This window comes from Lissotriton helveticus, chromosome 11, assembly GCF_964261635.1.
Source record: "Lissotriton helveticus chromosome 11, aLisHel1.1, whole genome shotgun sequence".
Lineage (NCBI taxonomy): Eukaryota > Metazoa > Chordata > Amphibia > Caudata > Salamandridae > Lissotriton > Lissotriton helveticus.
In genome coordinates, this window is record NC_136072.1 from 1,150,282,481 (window position 1) to 1,150,309,957 (window position 27,477).

The 27,477-nt window shown below is 46.1% G+C and overlaps 1 protein-coding gene across 1 annotated transcript in view; it reads left to right on the forward strand.

The window, feature by feature from the left end:
• The window catches only part of TXNRD2 (thioredoxin reductase 2), a 422,726-nt gene that overhangs the window by 163,674 nt on the left and 231,575 nt on the right, over positions 1–27,477 (forward strand). The window contains exons 9-10 of the mRNA XM_078667932.1: positions 25,137–25,156; positions 26,577–26,668. Coding sequence (XP_078524058.1) covers positions 25,137–25,156; positions 26,577–26,668 — 112 coding nt within the window. The remainder of the gene's footprint in view (positions 1–25,136; positions 25,157–26,576; positions 26,669–27,477) is intronic.

Here is a 27,477-nt window from a genome sequence, read left to right on the forward strand (position 1 = left end):
AGACTCTTTAAGTTATCCAACGCAGCTAAGCCCGGCCGTTCCTTTTTGTCCCATTGCACCTTCCACCTGCATCAGAGCGGCTTTAGGAGGACTAACTGTCCATTTTGCGTTAGGAGGTGCAGGCCTTTTTGGCCAAATGAGTCATTGTGAGAATGTCTGCCTCGAAAGAGCGGAATGGATTTTATTCCCAAAACTTCCTTGTGCCATAATAGAACGGAGGCTTTCATCCTATTTTGGGTTATTCGCCTGTGTGTGTGGATAGGCTTGAAAAATGCCATTGTTGTGCATGGGTGGCACTTATATGTAGCTCCGTTCATAACTTAAGCAGTGGAACGAAGTTGGCACCAACCTTCACAACGCTACCTGCCAGCACACAGCGGCACCTCTCTTTGAGTTCCAGACCCAGTCTGGCACCGGGAAATATTCATAAGATGAGTAATTTGCAGTTAGAAAGAGTATACACTAGAAAGAGCATTTACTAAACTTAAATACCTTTTTCAACACCTGAATACAGTGATCAGTAGTGATCCTCATCTTCGGCCCATCCATCTCCACCTGGGACGACTCCTGGTGGCCCCCCCCAAGCACACCCCCAAGCCCACGGACCACGCACGCAACCTGGGATTCATCCTCGACTCCTCCCTCACGATGACCAGGCAAGTCAACGCCGCTACTTCTTCCTGCTTCAACACCCTCTGCATGCTCTGAAATATTTTCCGTTGGATCCCCACTGGAACCAGAAAGACGGTCACCCAGGCCCTCGTCACCAGCCGACTGGACTACGGGAACGCTCTCTACGCTGGGACCACTGCCAAACTACAGAAACGACTTCAACGCATACAGAACGCATCCGCATGACTCGTCCTGGACATCTCCGCCCACCTGAGAGACCTGCACTGGCTCCCCGTCAACAAGAGGATCGCGTTCAGGCTCCTCACCCACGCACACAAGGCTCTCCACGACATGGGTCCCGAATACCTCAACAACCGCCTCACGTTCTACACACCTACCCGCCAGCTCCGCTGCGCCAGCCTCGCCCTCGCCACCGTTCCACGAATCCACAGAACCACCACCGGAGGTAGATCCTTCACCTACCTGGCGGCCAAGACGTGGAACACCCTCCCCACCCACCTACGACTGACCCTGGACCATCTCTCCTTCAGGAAGCACATCAAGACCTGGCTTTTCGAGCAGTAGCGCCCCCCCCTCCCAGCGCCTTGAGACTCTGGCGGGTGAGTAGCGCGCTCTATAAATGTCTTGATTGATTGATTGATTGATTGAAAGGTGACCCTTTAACCTTTGAACCACCAACAACATCACAGACCTCACCGCACACCTTCGATGCAAGCAATTACATCCTACTCGGAGACATGAACTTCCACCTGGAAGCCCACGCCAATCCCAAGTCAAGCGCACTCATTGATGCTTTGGAACAAAGGCCTCGACCAATGAGTTAAGGGGCCTACCCATGTTGCCGGACACCTCCCGGACCCTATTTTTACCAACTGGAGTCCACATCCTCAATAAGTTCAGCATCTGCGTCCTGGTCCAGTGCACATGCACCACCGCCAGACCAGCCTGCTGAACCTGGAACAGCATCACTGACAAGGACCTGAACTTTGCTCTCAACAACCTCTGACCCAAACACAGCAGCAGCCTCCTCAGAGCCATCAAGAAGTTCAATAATTGATCACCTAATCTGCCAACTCCGTGGATCCTCCTCAAATGCAGCAATTAAATGAGATCTACACCCCAGGCCAGTTGGTACATGGAGGAACTGAGACTGCTGAAACACCACTGCAAACAACTAGAGCGTTAATGGAGAATGAACCAGGACAACGCAGACAGGAGCACATTTAAATCCATCCGGAGACACACCCACCAAATGATTTAGACCACCAATCCACCACTCTGATGGACCGCATTGATGCCAGTAGCACCAGAAGCAAAATAATTGTCACCAACCAGACCCAACATACCGCGCCAAACTTCTCCTGATCTTATCCAAAGAACCAATGCTAACCTTATGGCCTGTCATCACCCCAGAAGAAGCCACTGCCATCATGAAGTCCATCCACTCAGGGGTCCCATCAACCCCTTCCACCACACCTACTCCAGAGGACTGCAACTTATCAGTGCCATCCTCACGCCCATTCTGAATGCCTCCTCCTCTTCTGCGACCTTTCCAGATGCTTGAAAACACACAACTGCCCTCCCATTGCTGAAGAAACCCTCTGCAGACCCTTCAACGCTCGCCAACTACAGACTGATATCCCTGCTACCATTCTTGGCCAAGGTCTTAGAGAAAATCATCAACAAACACCTCACTGAATACTTCAAAGACCACCAACTCCTCAACACCACTCAGTCTGGTTTCAGACCCAAGCGCAGCACAGAAACTGCTCTCATCGCTGCCACGGATGACATCCACATGATTCTGGGAAGATGAGACATGGCGGCCCTCATCATTCTGAACCTCTCCTTAGCATTTGACACAGCCTCCCTCCCCATCGTCATCCAATGCCTACATGACATTCGAATCCAAGGACAAGAACTCTGATGGATGTGCTCCTTCCTGACTGGAAGGACCCGGTCAGTCAGCCTGGCAGCATACACCTCGAACACCTGCAACCTCATCTGCCAAGTTGCTCAAGGATCCTCCCCGAGTCTGACCCTCTTTAACGCATACATGATCTCTCTAGCCAGCATCATCCGCTCTCATGATATCAATGCCCTCTCCTACATCAATCACATGCAACTCATTCTCTCCCTCACAGACAAGATGCCTTGTATCCGCATCAAGTTCAATGCCTGCATGACTAAAATCGCTGACTGAATAAAGAACAACTGTCAAAAGATGAAACCGACACGACTGATATCGTGATCTTCATCGTGGGACTCCACCTGGTGGGCAACAGCGCTAGGACCAACATCTACCTCCACCATCAACACCAAGAACCTCTGGATCATCATTGACCGCAAACTTAACATGACCGCCCAAGACAATGCGTCACCGCCTCATTCCTGCATACCCTGAAGATGAGGAAGATTTTCAAGTGGCTCCCAAGCAGCACCCGCAAAAGGGTCATGCACCCCCTTATCACAAGCAATCTGGTGACCGCAAACACCCTCTTTGCCGGGATCAACAAAAAAAACCTCAGCAGAAGGCTGCCGATCATTCAGAACTCGGTGGCCAGAATCACTCTCAGCCTCTCACTTCCGACAACACACCAGAAGGAGTTCAACTGGCTCCCCATTCACAAATGAGCACAATTCAAGCTCCTCACCCACACTTTCAAGGCACTATATAACACTGACCCTGCATACTTCAACAATCTCATCTGCTTTCTCAAACCTTCCAGACACCTCCACTTGTCCGGACTCCTACTGACATATACAGAAACCAGATACGGTGGTCAAACCTTCTCCTACATCGCGTCTAAAGCTTGGAACAACCTGTTGCACCACAAAAGAGCCCCTCTTTACTTCTTGAATTCCACAAGAAGCTGAAGACCTGGCTTTTTGAGTAGTCCCACTAGGCACTATGTGTGCCTAGACTCACACCTGCTCAACACCCTGCACATGTTCCATTTCCCTGCACACGCTCCAGCACCCTTCACATATCCGATAGCTCTGCCACGCTCCAGCACCCTGCACATATCCTAACGCCCTGCACACGCTCCAGCACCCTGCACATATCCTAACGCCCTGCACACGCTCCAGCACCCTGCACATATCCATTCCCCCTGCACACGCTCCAGCACCCTGCACATATCCTAACGCCCTGCACACGCTCCAGCACCCTGCACATATCCCAATGCCCTGCACACTCTCCAGCACCCTGCACATGTCCCATCTCCCTGCATACTTTCAGCACCCTGCACATGTCTAATCTCCCAGCACACTGACAGCACCCCGGCACATATCCTATTGCCCTGCAAACACTCCAGCACCCTGCACATATCATATCGCCTTGCACACTTTCAGCACCCCAGCACATATCCTATCGTCCTGCATACGCTCCAGCATCCTGCACATGTCCAATCTTCCTGCAAACTTTCAGCACCCTGCACATATCCTATCGCCCTGCATACGCTCCAGCACCCTGCACATGTCCAATCTTCCTGCAAACTTTCAGCACCCTGCACATATCCTATCGCCCTGCATACGCTCCAGCACCATGCACATGTCCAATCTTCCTGCACACTTTCAGCACCCTGCACATATTCTAATGCCCTGCACATGCTCCAGGACCCTGCACATATCCTAGCGCCCTGCACACGCTCCAGCACCCTGCACATATCTTAATGCCCTGCACACGCTCCAGCACCCTGCACACGCTCCAGCACCCTGCACATGTCCTATATCCTTGCACACTTTCAGCACCCTGCACATATCATATCGCCCTGCACCCGCTCCAGCACCCTGCACATGTCCTATATCCTTGGACACTTTCAGCACCCTGCACATATCCTGTCGCCCTGCACCCTCTCCAGCACCCTGCACATGTCCTATATCCTTGCACACTTTCAGCACCTTGCACATATCATATCGCCCTGCACCCGCTCCAGCACATGTCCTATATCCTTGCACACTTTCAGCACCCTGCACATATCATATCGTCCTGCACCCGCTCCAGCACATGTCCTATATCCTTGCACACTTTCAGCACCCTGCACATATCATATCGCCCTGCACCCGCTCCAGCACATGTCCTATATCCTTGCACACTTTCAGCACCCTGCACATATCATATCGTCCTGCACCCGCTCCAGCACATGTCCTATATCCTTGCACACTTTCAGCACCCTGCACATATCATATCGTCCTGCACCCGCTCCAGCACATGTCCTATATCCTTGCACACTTTCAGCACCCTGCACATATCATATCGCCCTGCACCCGCTCCAGCACATGTCCTATATCCTTGCACACTTTCAGCACCCTGCACATATCATATCGCCCTGCACCCGCTCCAGCACATGTCCTATATCCTTGCACACTTTCAGCACCCTGCACATATCATATCGCCCTGCACCCGCTCCAGCACATGTCCTATATCCTTGCACACTTTCAGCACCCTGCACATATCATATCGTCCTGCACCCGCTCCAGCACATGTCCTATATCCTTGCACACTTTCAGCACCCTGCACATGTCATATCGCCCTGCACCCGCTCCAGCACCCTGCACATGTCCAATCTCCCTGCACACTGACAGCACCACAGCACATATCCTATCGTCCTGCATACGCTCCAGCACCCTGCACATGTCCAATCTTCCTGCACACTTTCAGCACCCCAGCACATGTCCTATCGCCCTGCACCCGCTCCAGCGCCCTGCACACTTTCAGCACCCATTCACATATACTGTCGCCCTGCACGCTCTCCAGCACACTTTGCACGTCCTAGCACCATGTGTATATCCTGTGCTTGTCCCAGCACCCTGTGTATATCCTATCACCCCGTGCACGCCCCAGCACCCTGTGAATATACTATCGCCGTTGGCACGTCAAAGCACCCTGTGCATATCCTAGTAGCCCTGTGCAGATCCTATCACCCTGTGCACTTCCCAGTATCCTGTGTATCTCCTATCATCCTGGACACATCCCAGCAACCTTTGCATGCCCAGCACCCAGTGTATACCTTGTACATGTCCCAGCTCCCTGTGCACGTCCCAGCACCCTGCTCATTTCCGATCACTTTGCACACTTTCAGCACCCTGTGTATATCCTAGCACCCTGTGCATATCTTATCACCCCGTGCACGTCCCAGCACCCTGCTCATTTCCGATCACTTTGCACACTTTCAGTACCCTGCACATATCCTACTTCCTTGCACTTGCCCCAGGACCCTGTGCCTTCCCTGCCTGAGCTGAGCTCCCTGAACCGAGGGCATGTCAGTAGCTGTGCCTGGTAATGTGTTTGCATAACTGATCTCCTCTTCATTTTCCAGCCTGGGTCTTCACCTGCCTCTCCTTCCATTAGGAGCCTGGAGTGAGTGCACTGCGTAGGTTTAGGGGATTTTGATTCCAAGCCACAGTGACGCTGCACCCTTGTTTCCATCAGCATGTGCCCCATTAGAGCGGCCCATCAGGAGGGGCCCTTCAAGAGCTGGGGCAGAACCAAGGGAATCCCTAAAGGCAACAGGATTAATGGGCATTCAATGCCCATTGACAGATAAAAAGTGTTCACGTGTGCTGATGACTTCACTTCTGTCTGAGGTGTCTCTCACTGTGTTTGGAATGTAAGCCACAAAGTCTCCTGTGTGGTCTGCCTTTCACAGGGTGCCAAGAACAGGGACAGCTGACATCAGCTTATGAGATGGAAGATCCAGCAGTGCTGCTCCCTGAAGGGCTGGGAAAGTAAATATCAGATCTCCTTGTGGAACCCTTCTGGATGCCTCCATCTAGTTCCCATCTTGGAAGTTGCACAGCGAGTGACACCTTTTGGAGGGTACTGGAAGTTGCTAGAAAGAAAAATAGTGAGGGCAAAGACGCATGCGCAGTCATATCTTGCCTCGGATCCCATATTTACCACACCGTGAAGTAGCATTTCATATCTGCTGCCTAGAGGAGAAGGGAGGTGCTCTGGCCCCAGTATGGTTGTCACATGTAGGGCTGGGTGTAGTTTGCGAAGTAGCGCTTCGCGAAGCTACGCAAAGTGCACTTCGCACTACGCGAGCTACACGTAGCACTATGTGAACTGCGTAGTAGCATGCTCGCACTGTGCAAGATGCCATTTTCAATGTTTGCACAGTGCGGACAAGCATCCGGCACTGTGCACTCATTGAAAACGGCATCTTGCACAGTGCGAGCTGTAGTTTTCTGCCGCTCGAGGAGATTTTTCCTCGAGCTGCAGCTTTCTCAACGCGGACTGGTAGTTTCTCATCGCGAGCGCTCACGAGCATACACGACCACTCGCAATGAGAAACCAGACATCCCTGCGCTGAGATTCTCGCAGGGAGATTTGTTTTCCACGCTCGTGATCGGCAACTTGATGTTGCTGATCGCGAACGAGGAAAAAGTCTCACCAGGTTGTAATTTTGCTTGCTCGCGGTCGCCAACTTGACGTTGACGACCGCGAGCAAGCAAAAAATGACCGCTACGCTACGCGTGTTCGCACTGTGCTACGTGCAGTTCGCGTAGTGCGATGTTGCACAAACTTCGCAAACTACGCAAGCGTAGCGTAGTGCTTTGCCCAGGCCTAGTCACATGTTTTTTTCAGGCACGTTTTATCCTCTCTTCCTTTTCTGCCTATCACAATTCAAGTCGGTGCATTCAGCTGTAGAGTATGAAAAGTTAAACTCCATAAATGGGGATGGTCAAAACAGTGACTATATTTCAATATCTCTACAGTTTCAGTATTTACTTAAGCCCATTATCCCCAATTTCTACAAACATGTCAGGGCTGGATATGGATAGTAAATTAACTCAGTCCCTCAAAAAGGGGAGAACGAGTTAGCCCGGATTTAGTACTTTAAAACAGGTCAACATTTTTGTAGAGACAAATTTTATGTGTGGGCAATATTTTAGAAGTCTTTTTTTATGTCACTATGTTTTTGGACTTCAGGCTTGTTAAAGCAATCGAGATTTGGATTCAGATACTTGTAGTGTAGACCAGATCATATCTCTATATCAGGCACTCGCTAGCATTACATTTACTACCACTGGTGCCGGACCACAGCTCAAACTCTTTATTCCCCCACAGCTCATTGATTAGCTTATGTCACAATGCGAGTCAGCATCCATATCTACTACATGGGATCCACTTGCTTTCACCACATAGGGATAACTGCAGTTTCTTTCCAGTTCTGTCTCCCTGGTTTCTCTAATGGTCAGACCTCTGTTTCATATGCATGGGGTACTTGGCCTGTCTATATGCTCTATGGAAGTTAGACCGTACCTTCTGCTCCTCCCAGTAAGACAAAGAAGAGAAATGGAAGAAACCGAGTGTCCTCAGGTCAGAGCTCTACACTGTCTGTATTGTTAGCCAGTGCACTTGGGAAGAAATGTCTTGAAGTTATGTTGAGACAACTTTTGGTTCCCCATCCTGTAACTGGATGTCTGACTCTCTTACAGTGAACTTAAATGTAGATAAATGAGCACTTTGGATACACCCAAGGTACTTCTCACCCGAGGAATCCTAAATACGAATTGGACATGGGGCTCTATTTGAAGGGTAGAGGGCGAGTAGTGGAGTCTTGCAATCCTTACCTTCTGAAAAATGAGCAGGTTGGATGGGAATGGGGCCTTATCTCCAGGCAGGATGTGCTTGTGGTTCCTATCTGCGAGACTTGGGTAGACTTGATGGAGATGCAGCCTTATCTACAGGCAGGATGTGCTTGTGGTCCCTATCTGCGAGACTTGGGTAGACTTGATGGGCCTTATCTCCAGGCAGGATGTGCTTGTAGTTCTTATCTGCAGAGACTTGGGTGGACTTGGTGGGGATGGGGCCTTATCTCCAGGCAGGATGTGTTTGTGGGTCCTATCTGCAAGACTTGGGTAGACTTGATAGAGATGCTGCCTAATCTCCAGGCAGGATGTGCTCATAGTTCTTATCTGCAAGACTTGGGTAGACATGATACAGATGCGGCCTTATCGGCAGGAAGGATGTGCTTGTAGTTCTTATCTGCAGATACTTGGGTAGGCTTGGAGATGCTGTCTTAACCGCAGGCAGGATGTGCTTGTGGTCCCTATCTGCAGAGTCTTGGGTAGACTTGATGGGCCTTATCTCCAGGCAGGATGTGGTTGTAGTTCTTATCTTCAGACACTTGGGTGGACTTTGTGGGAATGGGGCCTTATCTCCAGGCAGGATGTGCTTGTGGTTCTTATCTGCGAGACTTGGGTAGACTTGATGGAGATGCGGCCTTATCGGCAGGCAGGATGTGCTTGTGGTTCTTATCTGCGACTAGGGTAGACTTGATGGAGATGCAGCCTTATCGGCAGGCAGGATGTTCTTGTAGTTCTTATCTGCAGAGACTTGGGTAGACTTGATGGAGATGCAGCTTTATCTGCAGTCCGTATGTGCTTGTAGTTCCTATCTGCCAGACTTGGGTAGACTTGATGGAGATGCAGCTTTATCTGCAGACAGGATGTACTTGTAGTGGTGCAGAGAAAGAATATTGATGTAAAAATATTGACTTGCACAAATATCGAGGTAAAAATATTGTGAGTCAGAAATCTAAACTGACAAAATTTCGTGGTCAAGAATATCGAATTTAGGTAAGTAATATTGATGTTTAAAATATCGAAGGGTTTAGTATTGTTTGCAAAAATATCATTGTTAAAAATATCGATGTTTTTTTATTAATGTTATGTATTTTAGTGTACATGTTATATGTATGTGATGTATGTTTTTTGTATAAGAATTGTTTGTATTTTTATTATATGTGTTAAAATCTTAGTAGTTATTCTTTTTTTTATTTGAATTTTGCGTTGTTAGTTCAGTAGCGGGTTGTGGGTTTATAGGGAATAGGGAAGGAAGTAATTTAATTATATAAAATGTATAGATTATTTTTAGTTGTTAATATTTTTTTATTTGAATTTTGTGTTTTTAATTCCGTTGCAGGCTGTGGGTTTATAGGGGAATAGGGTGAGAAGTAATTCAATTATATTACATTTATTGAATATTTTTAATGTATTAATATTTGTTTAATTGAGATGTTATATGTGTAAAATAATTTATTACGAATTAATGTATCATTTATTGTTAATTATTTTATTTTATTAATTGTCGATTAATTATGGTAATTGTGTAACTAGTTTTAGGTGTGTGTTGTGGTGTTTATAGGTGTAAATGGTTAGACGGATGGGAAGTAATTTATTTTTAATAGATTAATTAATAATTAATTTTAAATAATAAATAAGTAATTATGGTCATTGTTTAATTAGTTTTAGGTGTGTTTTGTGGTGTTTATAGGTGTAAAGGGTGGGAAGAGTGGGGAGTAATTTATTTTTAATTGGTGGATTATTTATTAATTTAAATTAATTAATTCGAAATAATTATGCTAATTGTGTAATACATTTTAGGTGTAATGTGGACATTGTAGTGTTAAAGCATGTGTATTTAATTCCTGTTTATTATTTGTTATTAATAATATTTTTTAATTGATTATAAGTATGTTAAGTATGGAAATAAATGTAAATAAAACTTTTGAAGTTTTTTTATTGGTGTGGTATTATAGGGTAGGAAATAAAATTAATACATTTGTTTTAAATAATGTTTTTGTTTGTTAATATTTGCTCCATTTAAATAGTTATTATTTATAAATGTATTCATTTTATTTTATATCATATTTGTAGCTTTTTGTTATATGTAATTTATATTATGTGTTCTTTTTATATGTTTAATATATTTAATCGTATATTTTTTTATATTTATTTATTTTTATGATTTTTTAAATTGGTTTTATTCTTTAAATGCTATTAGTAATTTTGTTTCTTTGCTATCCAACACTTTCCCTAATGTTGCACTCACGGGAGTGGGAATAGTAATTTTAACCCCTCTGCTATAGAGCACTTTCCCTACTGCTGCACTCACTGGCATGGGAATAGTAATTTCTACCCCTCTGCTATCCAACATTTTCCCTACTTTTGCACTCACTGGAATGGGAATTGTAATTTTTACCCCTCTGCTATCCAGCACCTTCACTACTGTTGCACTCACTGGAGTGGGAATAGTAATTTTTACCCCTGTCCTATCCAATACTTTCCCTAGTGTTGCACTCACTGGAGTGGGAATAGCAATTTTGACCCCTCCGCTACCCAGCACTTTCCCTAATGTTGCACTGACTGGAGTGGGAATAGTAATTAGTCATATTTACCCCTGTGCTATCCAGTACTTCCCCTACTGTTGCACTCTCTGGAGTGGGAATAGTAATTTGTACCCCTCCATTATCCAGCACTTTCCCAGCTGTTGCACTCACTGGAATGGGAATAGTAATTTGTCCCTACTGTTGCAATCACTGGAGTTGGACTAGTTAATGTAATTCATTTGCTATCCACCACATACACTACTTTTACACTCACTGGAGTGGGAATAGTAATTTTTACCCCTCCGCTATCCAGCACTTGCCCTACTGTTGCACTATTTGGAGTGTGAATAGTAATTTTTACCCCGGTGCTATCCAATACTTTACCTACAGTTGCACTCTTTGGCGTGGAAATATTAATTTTTACCACTCCGCTATCCAACCCTTTCCCTACTGTTTCATTTATTGTTGCGAAATGTACGTTATTTTTTAAATAATGTAATATTTTATTTTGTTATAGAATGTTTTTTGTAATTTTAAATTATTGATATACATATAGTTTTTTATTTTTATATAATTTTAAAGTTAAAAAATTCAAAAAGATCATAGTTAAATATATGTACATGTGAAAATTATTGTTTGTGTTTATATTTTATAAATTAAGTTTCTTTTTTATATTTAGTTATAATGTATATTAAATGTAATTAATTGTGTTAAAAATATTAATATGTAATATATTTTATTCTATTTTATATATATTTTTTAAAGAATATTTTTTACATCTGTATTTTTTACTTCAATATTTTTCTACTTACCTGTTTAAGTATAAGGAGTCGATATTTTTGCATTTTATATTTTTTCATCAATATTTTTGTTATTGATATTTTTAACATCAATATTATGTCAGTGAACCCTTTTGGTTCCTATTTGCGAGACTTTGGTAGACTTGATGGAAATGCAGCTTTATCTGCAGGTAGGATGTGTTTTTAGATATTATCTGCGCAACTTGGGTAGACTTGATGTAGATGCCGCCTTATCTGAATGCAGGATGTGGTTGTGGTTCTTATCTGCAGAGACTTGGGTAGACTTGATGGGGATGGAGCCTTATATGTAGGCAGGATGTGCTTGTGGGTCTTGTCTGCAGAGACTTGGGTAGACTTGACGGAGATGCGGCCTTATCTGCAGGCAGGATGTGCTTGTAGTTCTTATCTGCAGAAACTTTGGTAGACTTGATGGAGATGCGGCCTTATCGGCAGGCGGGATGTGCTTGTAGTTCTTATCTGCAGAGACTTGGGTAGACTTCACGGAGATGCGGCCTTATCTGCAGGCAGATGTGCCTGTGGTCCCTATCTGCAGATAATTGGTCAGATTGGTTGGGATGAATGGCCATTTCTGGCAATAGAGTGAGCTTGGGGGTCTTATATGCAGAGATATTGATAGACTACATAGGGTCAAATCTGAAGACAAGATGTTCTTGGTGGAGGTCTTTATAGAGAAGTGGACAGACATGATGGGTAAGGTGTAGCGAGGAATGGAGGAGAGTCCGAGGAGTGGCCAGTCCTTTCTAATGGGAGATATCCGAGTACTCAGGTGTCCTCAAAAAAAGATAACCCAACCCATTAAAACATTAGACCAAAGAACATTGTAGGACAGAGCTGAGTGTCTATATCAAAGATAATGTTGCAATCCATGTATGTTTCTAAATTAAAGAGTCTTGCATTTGGTTAAACGTGATTTTTAACCCTTAACGCTGGCAAAAGTTGCAATGTACGTGAGACCTGTCATGAGCTGCTCATGATCGGAGAGGCCTTGCCAGCTCATAGGATGGTCATAGTGTTCTTTATCTACAGAGAATTGGGCAGCTGGGCTGATATTTGAGCCATATCTGCCGAGAGGCTGGGCTTGGGGAGGACCATTGTAGAGAATTGGGCAGACATGACGGGGGTGGGGCCTCGTCTACAGTCAGCACGAACCTGGGGTTCTTTGGCTGCAGAGAATCGGGCAAGCGTGATGATATTGGGGCCATGTCTGCAGAGATGCTGGGCTTGGTGTGTATGTCTGCAGATGTGATGCTATTGGGGTCCTTAACCCCTACCGCGCTACCGCGTTTTCCCGCTGTGCGCTAAAATTAAAAAAATGGCTTGTTTATGACAAAGCCAGCTCGTCATTCGCGTAGCGCAGGTAACGCCCATGACGAGCTGGCTTTGTCATCAGCACTGAAGGGGTTAATTGAACAGAAATGGGCAGACTGACTAGGCTGAGTGGGCGTGGTGGCCTTATCTGCGGCTGGGAAGAGCTCAGTGATGTTTATCTGCAGAGATTTGGTCAGACAGGATGGGAGTTTAAGCCTTCTCTGCATACAGCATGAGATTGTCGTCATTATCTGAGGACACTTGTGTAGCCTAGATAGACTTGGTGGCCATATTTAACGACCTAAGGGATCTTTATCTGCAGACAGGGTGATCTTGGGGTCCGTATCTTAGAAATGGACTGACTGGAGAGCCTAAAGCGACATCGCTGCACTGAACTGGCACAGTGGATGGGCCCAAGGCTCCTTATCAGGGGAGGAATAGGGATCCCAAATGGGCTGGGGCCATATCAGCACACAGGATGGGCTTGTGAGGTTTAGCGGAGGAAACCATGGTCCCAGGGGGACCTGGGGCTGTTTCCAGCCGAGACTAAGCAGAGTGGATGGATCTCTTGCCCTTATAAGTGCGAATTCATGCACTTTTATTTACATATGCCATATTTACTAACCCTAATGTTTAGCATGTAGCCATTTTACATGCCTATGTTAAACTGAACCATTAGGCCCAATCTCCATCGAGTTAGCTCAGCGCCTTGAAGCTCTTATCAAGGACATTTGGCACTCTTCTGGTGAAACAATTATCCACCTGCTTACACCACTATCGAAAGTTTTCGTTTCTGTCACGCATCGTCCTTGGACTGCATATGTGAAGAAAATGTGTAAATGTTTCTTATATTGGGTTGAGAAGGTGACCTTGTGGAAACGGTGACCAGGCCTGCTGTGGTTGTTTCTGCTTGATCCTGAGGGCAGCGGTGAGCCCAGTTCTGTGTAATATAGAGTGACCGGGCCGGGTGTGGTTGTTTCAGGTTGGTGCTGAGGGTAGGTGTGAGCCCGGATATCTGTAATATAGAGTGACCAGGCCTGGTGTGGTTGTTTCAGGTTGTGCTGAGGGTAGGTGGGAGCCCAGATATCTGTAATATAGAGTGACCGGGCCTGGTGTGGTTGTTTCAGGTTGGTGCTGAGGGTAGGTGGGAGCCCAGATATCTGTAATATAGAGTGACCGGGCCTGGTGTGGTTGTTTCAGGTTGGTGCTGAGGGTAGGTGGGAGCCCAGATATCTGTAATATAGAGTGACAAGGCCTGCTGTGGTTGTTTCTGCTTGATCCTGAGGGCAGCGGTGAGCCTAGTTCTGTGTAATATAGAGTGACCAGGCCTGGTGTGGTTGTTTCAGGTTGGTGCTGAGGGTAGGTGGGAGCCCTGATATCTGTAATATAGAGTGACGTGTGGTTGTTTCAGGTTGGTGCTGAGGGTAGGTGGGAGCCCAGATATCTGTAATATAGAGTGACCAGCCTGGTGTGGTTGTTTCAGGTTGGTGCTGAGGGTAGGTGGGAGCCCAGATATCTGTAATAAGGAGTGACTGGGCCTGGTGTGGTTGTTTCAGGTTGGTGCTGAGGGTAGGTGGGAGCCCAGATATCTGTAATATAGAGTGACCGGGCCTGGTGTGGTTGTTTCAGGTTGGCGCTGAGGGTAGGTGGGAGCCCAGATATCTGTAATATAGAGTGACCGGGCCTGGTGTGGTTGTTTCAGGTTGGTGCTGAGGGTAGGTGGGAGCCCAGATATCTGTAATATAGAGTGACGGGGCCTGGTGTGGTTGTTTCAGGTTGGTGCTGAGGGTAGGTGGGAGCCCAGATATCTGTAATTTAGAGTGACCAGGCCTGGTGTGGTTGTTTCAGGTTGGTGCTGAGGGTAGGTGGGAGCCCTGATATCTGTAATATAGAGTGACCGGGCCTGGTGTGGTTGTTTCAGGTTGTTGCTGAGGGTAGGTGGGAGCCCAGATATCTGTAATATAGAGTGACCGGGCCTGGTGTGGTTGTTTCAGGTTGGTGCTGAGGGTAGGTGGGAGCCCAGATATCTGTAATATAGAGTGACCGGGCCTGATGTGGTTGTTTCAGGTTGGTGCTGAGGATAGGTGGGAGTCCTGATATCTGTAATATAGAGTGACGTGTGGTTGTTTCAGGTTGGTGCTGAGGGTAGGTGGGAGCCCAGATATCTGTAATATAGAGTGACCAGCCTGGTGTGGTTGTTTCAGGTTGGTGCTGAGGGTAGGTGGGAGCCCAGATATCTGTAATAAGGAGTGACTGGGCCTGGTGTGGTTGTTTCAGGTTGGTGCTGAGGGTAGGTGGGAGCCCAGATATCTGTAATATAGAGTGACCGGGCCTGGTGTGGTTGTTTCAGGTTGGCGCTGAGGGTAGGTGGGAGCCCAGATATCTGTAATATAGAGTGACCGGGCCTGGTGTGGTTGTTTCAGGTTGGTGCTGAGGGTAGGTGGGAGCCCTGATATCTGTAATATAGAGTGACCGGGCCTGGTGTGGTTGTTTCAGGTTGGTGCTGAGGGTAGGTGGGAGCCCAGATATCTGTAATATAGAGTGACCGGGCCTGATGTGGTTGTTTCAGGTTGGTGCTGAGGATAGGTGGGAGCCCTGATATCTGTAATATAGAGTGACGTGTGGTTGTTTCAGGTTGGTGCTGAGGGTAGGTGGGAGCCCAGATATCTGTAATATAGAGTGACCGGGCCTGGTGTGGTTGTTTCAGGTTGGCGCTGAGGGTAGGTGGGAGCCCAGATATCTGTAATATAGAGTGACCGGGCCTGGTGTGGTTGTTTCAGGTTGTTGCTGAGGGTAGGTGGGAGCCCAGATATCTGTAATATAGAGTGACCGGGCCTGGTGTGGTTGTTTCAGGTTGGTGCTGAGGGTAGGTGGGAGCCCTGATATCTGTAATATAGAGTGACAAGGCCTGCTGTGGTTGTTTCAGGTTGGTGCTGAGGATAGGTGGGAGCCCTGATATCTGTAATATAGAGTGACGTGTGGTTGTTTCAGGTTGGTGCTGAGGGTAGGTGGGAGCCCAGATATCTGTAATATAGAGTGACCGGGCCTGGTGTTGTCGTTTCAGGCCTGGCTGCTTTACTTTGGGGGGCTGCAGATACAGAAGGCCCTGAACCCGAGCTATGAAACCCTCATTCCTTTGGGCCCCTGTGGGGAGAGACACGTCTCCTTGGTAGTGGACATTATACTGCTAAGAGGAGTGACAGCAGTGGGCATGCAGTGCACGTGGGTTTAAAGCCCCATGCATTAGTGCGCATGATGGGTGAGTCGCGGCCTAGCAGCAGGGCCTGGTCTTCAGCGCCTCGATCCTTCTGTGGAAGTCCTTCATGCGCTAGCGAGGCATCGGGCGCTGCTCCACTCTCACCCTTTCACTGCTCCACTCTCACCCCTTCACTTCTCCGCTCTCACCCTTTCACTTCTCCACTCTCACCCTTTCACTTCTCCACTCTCACCCTTCACTGCTCCACTCTCACCCTTTCACTTCTCCACTCTCACCCTTTCACTTCTCCACTCTCACCCTTTCACTTCTCCACTCTCACCCCTTCACTTATCCGCTCTCACCCTTTCACTTCTCCACTCTCACCCTTCACTGCTCCACTCTCACCCTTTCACTTCTCCACTCTCACCCTTTCACTTCTCCACTCTCACCCTTTCACTTCTCCACTCTCACCCTTCACTGCTCCACTCTCACCCTTTCACTTCTCCACTCTCACCCTTTCACTTCTCCACTCTCACCCTTTCACTTCTCCACTCTCACTCTTTCACTTCTCCACTTTTACCCTTCCACTCTCACCCTTTCGCTTCTCCACTCTCCCCCTCACTTCTCCACTCTCCCCCTCACTTCTCCACTCTCACCCTTTCACTTCTCTACTTTCACCCTTTCACTTCTCCACTCTCACCCTTTCACTTCTCCACTCTCACCATTTCACTTCTACTTTCACCCTTTCACTTCTTCACTCTCACCATTCACTTCTCCACTCTCACCCTTTCACTTCTCCACTCTCACCCTTTCACTTCTCCACTCTCACCCTTTCACTGCTCCACTCTCACCCTTTCACTTCTCCACTCTCACTTCTCCACTCTCACCCCCTCACTTCTCCCCTCACCCTTTCACTTCTCCACTCACCCTTTCACTTCTCCACTCACCCTTTCACTTCTCCACTCACCCTTTCACTTCTCCACTCACCCTTTCACTTCTCCACTCTCACCCTTTCACTTCTCCACTTTTACCCTTCCACTCTCACCCTTTCGCTTCTCCACTCTCATCATTTCACTTCTCCACTCTCCCCCTCTCACTTCTCCACTCTCACCCTCTCACTTCTCCACTCTCACCCTTTCACTTCTCCACTCTCACTCTTTCACTTCTCCACTCTCACCCTTTCACTTCTCCGCTCTCACCCTTTCACTTCTCCGCTCTTACCCTTTCACTTCTCCGCTCTCACCCTTTCACTTCTCCGCTCTTACCCTTTCACTTCTCCGCTCTCACCCTTTCACTTCTCCGCTCTCACCCTTTCACTTCTCCACTCTCACTCTTTCACTTCTCCACTCTCACCCTTTCACTTCTCCACTCTCACCATTTCACTTCTCTACTTTCACCCTTTCACTTCTCCACTCTCACCCTTTCACTTCTCCACTCTCACCCTTTCACTTCTTCACTCTCGCCCTTTCACTTCTCCTCTCGCCCTTTCACTTCTCCACTCACCCTTTCACTTCTCCACTCTCACCCTTTCACTTCTCCACTCTCACCCTTTCACTGCTCCACTCTCACCCTTTCACTGCTCCACTCTCACTTCTCCACTCTCACTTCTCCACTCTCACTTCTCCACTCTCACTTCTCCACTCACCCTTTCACTTCTCCACTCTCAATCTTTCACTTCTCCACTTTTACCCTTCCACTCTCACCCTTTCGCTTCTCCACTCTCATTATTTCACTTCTCCACTCTCCCCCTCTCACTTCTCCACTCTCACCCTTTCATTTCTCCACTCTCACCCTTTCACTTCTCCACTCTCACCATTTCACTTCTCCACTCTCACCCTTTCACTTCTCCACTCTCACCATTTCACTTCTCCACTCAATCTCGTCTGATCCTTTGATCTCCCGGGGCTGACCCGAGCCACCCCCGCCGTGCGCGCCGGCTTCCACAGCGCCTTACTCTTGACAGCGCCTCCAGGCGCATTCCTGTCACCTCGCGCTCAGGTGGGATCCGCGCGCGCTGCCGCCCTGGGGCACGTGCAGCCTCCTCGTGCTCTTTGAGGTGGAATTAGGCTATTAGTACCTGCGAGGATTAGCGCTGACGTCCACCTGAGCCGCCGCAGCATCCCTTGATGCGTCAAAGACGCGCGGATCTGCGCCCTGGCCACCCACAGCCGAGGCCCGGTGGACCCGACGCTTTCTATTTCAAGGCGCTCTTTTAGTGCTGTGGTTTGCGGCGCCAGTAACTCTCAGTACTTGATGTCCTGGACACATGGCACCGGTAGCTGTTGAGTTCGGCGGGGCCGGGGAGGTGTCCGGTTGTTTTTTCGATGGGTTTGCAGGGGTTCTCCTCAGCCGTCAACATTAGTTTTAGATTTCCGACCCAACGTACCTTTTTACAGTCCCTGGCGTCTGTCCCGCGCATGGTGCCGGGCTCCCCCCGCCCCCACCCTTGCTTTCCCGTTGGTGTGATGCAGTGTTCTGCATTGCATCCCGTGGTGACTGGTGAAGGGGCCACTCTGCCGACCGACCAGATGAGAGCAGTTCGGCGACTTTCATCTCAGGTGATCGTCTGCCTCCTTCTCATCCACTGAACGCGTCACCTTCAGCCCAGCGCTGGAACTGAACACATTTATTCTCCCATTTCAACCTTTTTCTTGGGAACAGTTTGAATGCTCAGCTCGGAGGCCACTGGACCTGTCCGAGCTGGGCTGTACTTGTCTAAGCCTCTCCACAAAGGTGCAACAATCCTGCCAGGCCGCCGTCTGTCAAAGGGATGTGGATATGTTTACACCTTTGAATGTTCTTCGGAGGCTGCAGGGTTTAGCATCTCTTCAGTCAATAGGCCTTACTTGTCCAAATAAGCCACGAAGAAGCAATTTTCTGGGGTCATTTGCGCACTATTCCTGGAGGCATATTGTAAACTGAATGCTGCTCCATCATTGGAAGCAGGCCTCCTTTGGAGTACCCAGTTACAAGCTATTCGTGGTTCGAGGTTTGAAAAACTCAGTGGTCATTCCTTCTGGCACAGTAGATAGGAAATTCCAAGTCTTTCTCGCTCTCGACCATATATTTTTTTAACAATGGGAATATTGTCTCTTCTCCCGATCAATCCTCTGTTCTGGACGGTGGGTTCGAATTCCATATTAATGCCCTTGGTTGGCAATCAATAAAGATCTGTGATCTCTCAGTAGTGTCAAGAGACCTCCTTGAGAAAGGACGTTGCACTTAAAAAATTCATGTCTTATGTGGAAGTATATAATTAGTTTTTTAAAGATTTATTTCAGAAACTAAAACTCCAGGAAAAGATTAAACACGCGCAATCTCATAATTTCAGAAGGTCCTTGTTCAGACATTATAAACATTTATACTAGAAATATATATAAAACACCTTTTAAGTCAATGTAAATTTGCTGTATCAATACCTAAAAAGTATCTGAACTACAACAAAGTCAATATAGATGACAGTTATTACTAATGAGCCTCAACATTTCAGGCCTAGTAATCCATGTCCGCCAAGAAAACAAGCATTTGGAAAATCATATGTTTTACCTTTAAAAGGTGTTAGCCAACCCTTTGGCTTTGCCAATGCAAGTTGCAGATGGAAAACTCCGAAACCGGCCCCAGGATGCTTGTTTTCGGTCCAGGGAGGACCTGGCCTTGCAGTTCGGGCTGGATTGTTCCCATGGGGAGCCTGGTTAAAACTGATTTGCATATTGCTGGGTTTAAACTTGAATGGCATGGGGAGCAAAAAACAATGGATTTAGGCCCAGATCTCTCTACTGGGGTGAATGTATGACATTGTTTAACATTCTGTCCATCAATTTTCTTTTTACATGTTGCAGATGTTGAACCGCATCACAAAAAAACTTGTTTGTCGGTGCTGAATAACATCAACAAATAATTCCCGTTTTGGCCCTAGCAAACTTTTGCCCCTGTGTTCCCACCCCTTGGGCCTTTTGCAAGTGTAAAACATTTTTTATTAAAAAATATTTTGGGAAGGCAGACTCATGTGTGGCGCCCCACCCAGGAGCAATGTTTTGGCCTTGAGGATCCCATTCCCCAGGACACTCAATGAGGCCTTCATCTCTGCCCAGAAGAGCTTGAGTAGGGAACACTGAATTGCTCCCGCAATGGGCGGGTGCAGAAAGAAAGGTTGCTACGGCTGGGTGGTACTACATACAACTGAGGCAGGCGCCCACACTGGCATACGAGGATGGGTGATGGCTCGGTAGCAGGCAGGACCAGAGGATTTGACCTCCCTCCGGTACCCCCAGCTGCACCCTGAGTTGTGGGTGCCCTAAGTGAGGCAGAGCACCCACATTTTGTTTGTAAAAACTGTGGTCTGTTCCCATGCCATCCCATCACCCAAGGGTGGGTGCTGGCTGTGGAGCCGGCAGGGCGGCTCCAACCTTGGTCCCCCCCACACACCGCCTAATGGAAGCCTGAGTTATGAGTTCCCCAAGTCAGACGTGGACACACAGAAAATGCATTTAAAAAAAGACTGCAGCGGCCTCACAGAAAGAGAGCAGAGCCACTCATTAAATATACACTGCTCTAGTGAGAAGTGCCCAATAATGACCTGCAAGGACTTTGTTTATGCATTTCTTCTTCCTCTTGGGTCCACACGGAGAGTCTAATGCACCACCAACCATGTGTTTAAATGTTGTGGGGGCTGCAAGGAGTGCAGCTGCTCCCCAGGAATGTTTTATTAAAACTTGCAGTAAGTCTCTTGAAACATTGAATGCATGACGCCAGGATAGCTTTTAATGTTTTTTGAAGCACTCTGAATGGAGCTGTATGCTCTTTGGCTGGAGTGCAGGGACCCCTAGTGGTTGGTCCTATGGCTGTATTTGGTGGCCTAAAGAGTGTTAACGAAAGACTCAAAATCACATGTTTATAGTTGTTTTAATTAAGGATATAAATTAATGAACGTATTGGATCCTGGTTATTTATTCCATTGGATTTAATGGTAAAATATGACGTGGCTGATTTATTAATGTGGTGACCCTTTTACAAAACCAATAGGCCTTCCTTATTTAAAACGCCACCCTCTTATATTGTGATGTTGCATCTGGCATAGTAGTGGGGTTGTTACTATGGGGGTCATTTCTCCCTTGGAGTCAAATGTTATGTGAGGGTGTTACCAAAGGTATGTCCATCTATTTAATGTGTAGTATTTAGTAGTATGTGTGTAATAAATGTACATTTCCATTTTACAAGAAAGAGCATTGAGTGTACAATAATTTATTGAGTATTATTGTTGCGTGTCAGCAAATTTGGACTGCCAGCGCACTCCACTTCTCCTGAGTAGGCCTTGGACTACTTGGCTTCGCTACCATTTAGTGTCAAGTGCTACAGCGAGGTATTTGGTACTCATTGAGGAGGCAATTATGGTCTTACTACTTGTAATATGATCTTACTTTACGTTAAAAAACCCTAGTAATACACTGAAGAAAAAAATGTTAAAGTGACATTATAGTTAGGTCCAGAAAAAAGACATTAACTTACATTAAAAACAAACCTTAGAAATTCACATAAAAAACTAAAGTTAAAGGGATGTTGTAGCCCGGTGACAATGTTGGTCATAGTGTTACATTTTAAACTCCCAAAAACATTAAACTTCACCAATAATCGTTCAGTGGGGTACTTGTGCCCAGCGATGCACTGCTTATAACGTCACATATTATATATAACCTACGACATGTTCAGTGACATGGCTAATGACATCTCAAATGTAGGGGGTACTCTCAACACCTAACTCCCTCCCCCTTCCCCAGGTCAAATTAAGAAGCAATTTTTTTTTACCTACATGTCAGTACTTAAGTGCACAGTGCGGGCCTGTGTAAATTTGCTGTAGAAACTCAGTATCGCAAAAAAATAAAAAATAAGGCAGGGCCTCGGAGCGTGGTAAAATCAAGGGGGTTGGTCTGCAGCTGGGTCTGTCAGGCCATACAGCGAATCCCACACCATGCAAGAAAAAGACCTTGTGCAGAGTTGACAGTTCACGAGGATTGGGCGCAGTGCCTGGCAACGGGCCATGCCCTGTGGCCAACCCCATGCTGCAGGTCTAGTTGGGTAGGATAATAAAATATTGCTTTATGTTAAAGAAAACCTAAGAAATTCACTGAAAAAAAACAAAGGTTAAAGTGACATTGTAATTAGGTTTGGTAATAATATCTTACATTACATTTTAATAAATAAAAAAAATTCACTGTAAAAAATAAAATTTGAAGTGATATAGTTCGGTGAAAGTGTCAGTTACAACATTGAATTTTAATCTCTAAAACCTACTGAAATTCACCAGTTCTATTTAATTGAAGTGACTATAATTCACACCCTCGCCTTGCACTGCTTATGACCTCATATATTAAATCATACGTAATATGTTCTATATGACATCATTGATCATGTCAATGCAGCATCTGGAATAGAATATTGATGACAACACTGCACGGCGGGGGTGCGGGTTATAGTGAGGCGCTAGTATGAAAAAGTAAGTACCAATTCTAGTTCATGAAAGTGGCGTATGTTAGATGCAACATGTTTTTTCTTTCTGCATTTTGTTTTGCAGTGGATTGTTTCGCATAGTTGAAATAAAACATGCCTATTTATCGCAATTGGAAGATGATGTACATGTGGTGACCGGATAATTTGAAATTGGGACATTTTCAACACAGTGAAGCTTGTTCTTAAAAAGAAACAGATGCCATAAAATAGTGGGATCATTTACGTGCTGTGGAAGCAAAAGGTTTAGTGTGCTTGCACGGGAGACGTCTCGGTATTATAATAAAGAATGCCTTATCACTGAGACTGCTGGAAAGAAGCTAATCACACCTAAAGAGAAGTTGCAGATAACAAGAAGGCCATACTTTCCTTAAAGAAGACAGAGTACCAGGTGTCTCGTGATTCTGGTATGTGCTGTTGTGCAATCTGTGTTTTCGTTGCTCGATTCTGGTTTAAGGAAGCATTACTTGAGTGCCCCACTCATATGAGTGATCACTTTTTTCCTCCATACTCCTGATGGGGGAATCTGTGGCAGTGGTTTTTTTGTTTTTCAGTAGAAGAGGGCAAAATTATTCTGCCAAAATGCGATTTGGGAAATTCTGCATGTTCCCGCGCTCTGCTAACATAAATGAATTGTTAGCATGTCTGGACTTGAATTCTGCACCAATGAAAATCGCCCCCAGTGCCTAACCTGTACTGCTTGCACTGCACACAAAGCTGGCCCAGAAAGGTGTGTTGTGGTTCAGCTGTTTTGAATGGCTGCTTTGCACCCAATCAGATAAACCGAGGCACAGGGCCTTGATTAATTGGTCAGTGGTAGGCGAACAGATTATCCAAAACTCGAATTTGCCTATTCCAATGTACTTGACTGCCATTTGACAGGTGAAATTCACCCAAATGTTTCCACCATTCTGAAAGTCCAGAATAAGTTGTCTGAATGAATGGCTGCCCACTCCACGCCGCCCTGGACACGTCCTGTGGTCCAGGCAGAGGTTGGGCGTCCAAGGCATAGCTGCAAGGCCCTGAGCCTCCCAGGGGGTCCACAGCCCTCTGTGCTATGCACTAGCATTTCTCTTGTCCCCCTCATTGAAGGCAGAGTCCACGTTCACAGTTCTCCGACTAAGAACAAGTTGGTCCACCCGCACTCTTCAGCACCCATTGTTAATTCAGTTATTTTTTTAATGTACTCAACTTTAACTTTTTAAATTTATGCTCCAGTGTTTATAAGGAACAAATATATTCTATGTAGCCAGACTAATATTATAGAAACCTAAGCTTTTTTTTTAAAACTCGTGTACATTTATTTAAATGATTGAGAGATTTAATTTCTTGCAGAATTTTCTAAAAGTGATTGTTTTGGGTAGCCAAGGTGTCAATACTTTTTTTGTTTAGGTATTTAATAAATCAGTCTCTGAAACCGCGGGAAGGAGTGTTATTTTCTATAACGGTACTATCTTTAAAAGTTTTTTCCTTATATATATATATATGAAAGCAGTTGGAAAATCTGAAAATGAAAGATCTGTACTAAATACATTCTGAATGTTTTATTTGCAACAAACATAATATGCAAAATAAGCTTCAGTTGCAAAATAATTGTTTTGCTGTGCACTCTTGTAGAAGCTCAGTATTGGGTTGTATGACAGAGGCACGCGTGGCTAAACCACGCATGTCTCTACTACGCTGCCTAAACCACAAATGTTTCTGAACAAAGGATGCCTTCACCACGCATGCCTTCGCCATGCATGCCTTTACTACGCAATTTTGTGGTAAAGACATGACTGATATAGGGATGTGTGGTCAAGATCACACCCTATGCAACCTGCCCTAACCTGTAACAACTACCCCAACTCCAGAGGTCTAAAAAGTAACCCGAGCCCTAAAAACGTCTTCAACCCCCCCCCCGGCCCTAAAAACTACCCTGACCCCGTCCCAAGCCATAACAACTATCCCAGCCCCCCTAGAATCCTAAAAAGTACCCCAAACCCACCCTGAGCCCTTAAAACTAACCCAACCCCTCCCTCAAGCCCTAAAAACCTCTTCAACCCCCTCTAGACCGTGCATTGCCTTAACTACGCATATGCGCGGTTAAGACATATGCATGGTTAAGGCAAGCATAGTTGCACTTGCATAAAAATGGCACAAGTGGCTCTACCCGCGTTGTTCAGGCCGTTTCCCCATTCTTGTATCATCTAATGTACAACATCAGATATTGTGCATTTGCTCCTTTGCCTCCATTCACTCTGTTTGAAGGTAACATGGCCCAGTGAACACCAGCCGAATTACAGTATTCTACATTGGTTTACATTGGAAATGAATTCATGTGTTAATATTGGTTACTCTAACGTCCATCTTTGCTTACAAAAAAATCCTTGACCTCAAAAGCGAAGTTTCAGCTTCATCATTACTTTTTGTTGAGGTTCAGGAAGCTGAGCCACTTGAAAAGCTGAAGTGTTTTATCCTGAAGTCAGTTGGCAGGCCTAACATGGCATGATTGAAGACTACACGTGTTAATAAAGAGACATGACTCATTCATTCTATGCTTATTTTTTGTTACAGATTAGTGGTTGGAGCCAGCTGTATCCTTTATTCGGTGAAATACCATTGGTTGCACTTTCCTGATTGATGCTGTTTAGAGTTTAAGCTAAGCATGAACTGGCTAGGTAGCCCATTGAAGTAATAAACACACCATGGCATTAAAGGGTCTAAGCTAGGATTGACTTGGGACACTTTCTTGATGAACGTCTGCAATAGGACTTGCTAGCACCACCTGAAACATGTTCTTAAAATGCAGTCCTTCTTAGGTCTTTAGAATATAGATTGGTTCTTCATGCATCTCTAGGGTTGTGTAACTGTGTCCCAGGGAGTGTGCCTGTTTTGTTGTCCGCTCTCTGGCACGTATGAAGGATTTGCATGAATTACTCCATAAAAGGAGAACTTTACACCCCTCTCCCTTTCCCCAAGTATCCAACAACTGTTGTTAGTTTACTTTGTGTTTTACTGTGAATACCTGCTCCCTCTGGCTCTCGTACTAGGATCGGCACAGAGAACCAAACACTCCATCGCCACGCTATGTTAAAAGAGACCCGGCAAACTATCGCAAAGTAACAGTGGTAAATGTATTCAAAATTGCAATTGCTCGTGGTGTCTGCTGTGATTTTTGCCAGTTGGGATCAGTGGATACCACTTGGATCTTACCTAGTTGTGGCCACCTCAGTTTCTTGAGGTTATCAGTTGTGGGATAACTGAGCTTGGTTGCTTGCACCTCTGCCTTCCATTTTTTGGGTCCTAATTCATCTACCTGAGGACCAATGATGTTTGCTTACACTGACATAGTACACATTTATATTACTTCTAAAGTCTTTACGCTGTTTCCCAAGGTTATGTTTTTTTTATTCTTCTCGTTGCTACTATAGCTAGTAGACAAATGTATATTTTTCCTCTGACTTCGTCAGTAAAAAGTGTGTATGTACTTATATAAATTGCTATGTTACCATTTGTAGGTCTAGTACACTGTACAGAACCCCAAAGCTGTAAACTATAACAATATTTTAACTAGACAGACCTTTAAAATGTATGTAGCCACACAAGCCCTTATTGTTGTAATAGCACTCCTAATAATGTCTGTGCATGGCAAACTGTAGTTTTAATGACTGACTGTTGCATGAAGGATGTCTTGATGAAGCACAATATATATATTCTTATTTTATGTAACATAAAATGCCATTCTGTTTTTGGTAAATTTTGGCCTCTTTCTAATTGTGTAAAACGTTCTGACGTCTTCCCAGACTACTTTCACAATACGTGAAACTAAATACACATATGCACACACACGTTCTGAACATGAAGATACGTTTTGAATTAGCCTCAGAGTATAGAGGATCTATTGCAACAGATGGTTACAGAGTGAAGGAATTGTGAGAAAATTGTCTTAGAAATGTACATGTTTGGAAGGCATCCATTCTCAGGGTCTTCTGTCCTTGACTGCACAATGGCCAGATGTTTCTCTTGAATGCGCTGGATTTCTCACAGGCCTTGGAATGGACACCACCGCCATGGTGAGAAGCATACCTCTTCGAGGATTTGATCAGGTATTTATTTACACAAAATATCAATCACTGGGAGCTTTTTGTCTGATTGTAAAGCAGGAAGGCAATCAACAAACGAAATAACTTTAAGTATTGCCCGGCGATGTCGCCTCTTATCCCACAAAGTATAATTCAATGAAGAGGCAGGCGCTGGAGACTGGAAGGCAGGAAACAAAGGTTTATTCTCTCCGGAGGAGAACACGTCAGATCAGACCAACAGGGAATCTTCTCGAGGTGCTCTAACTGCATCTCTCAGGCCTGGCCTCTTATACACGCATATATGGCAGGAAGACATTCTTTATTACAATAAAGGTACTTTGAAGTATGAAAGACATCCCCGGAATCTTCCGCTTCAGACCCGCTCCCACGCACCCTTACAGTGAGAATCCCCTCCCCAATCATAATACAGGACTGTCATCTGACAACAGGAACAGCAGGGCATTCCGCCGATTCCCGGAATGCGTGTGGTGTGATGGATCCCATGGGGTGGGGGCCTTGATCTATCGTAACTCCTTTGAAGAGGGGCGATTCTTTACAGTTGGGGCCATAAACTGCATCCGCCGGGCTAGGTGATAGCCTGGGACCGGCCTGGACAATCGGAAGAGGGGTGTCAGAGGGTGTGATAGCGCATAGGAAGAAAGGGAGGTGTCGGGCAGGCACGGGGTGTGATTCCCAGGGAAGAGCAGCGCAGATGGAGGAGTTTTTATGGCCCATGCATGAGAGGGAGAGAGGGAGGGTGACCAGTGCGTGGGGGAGATGTTTGCGAGGGTGGAAAGCCGTGCTGAGGATCGGCGGCGTGCAGAGAGGGGGGT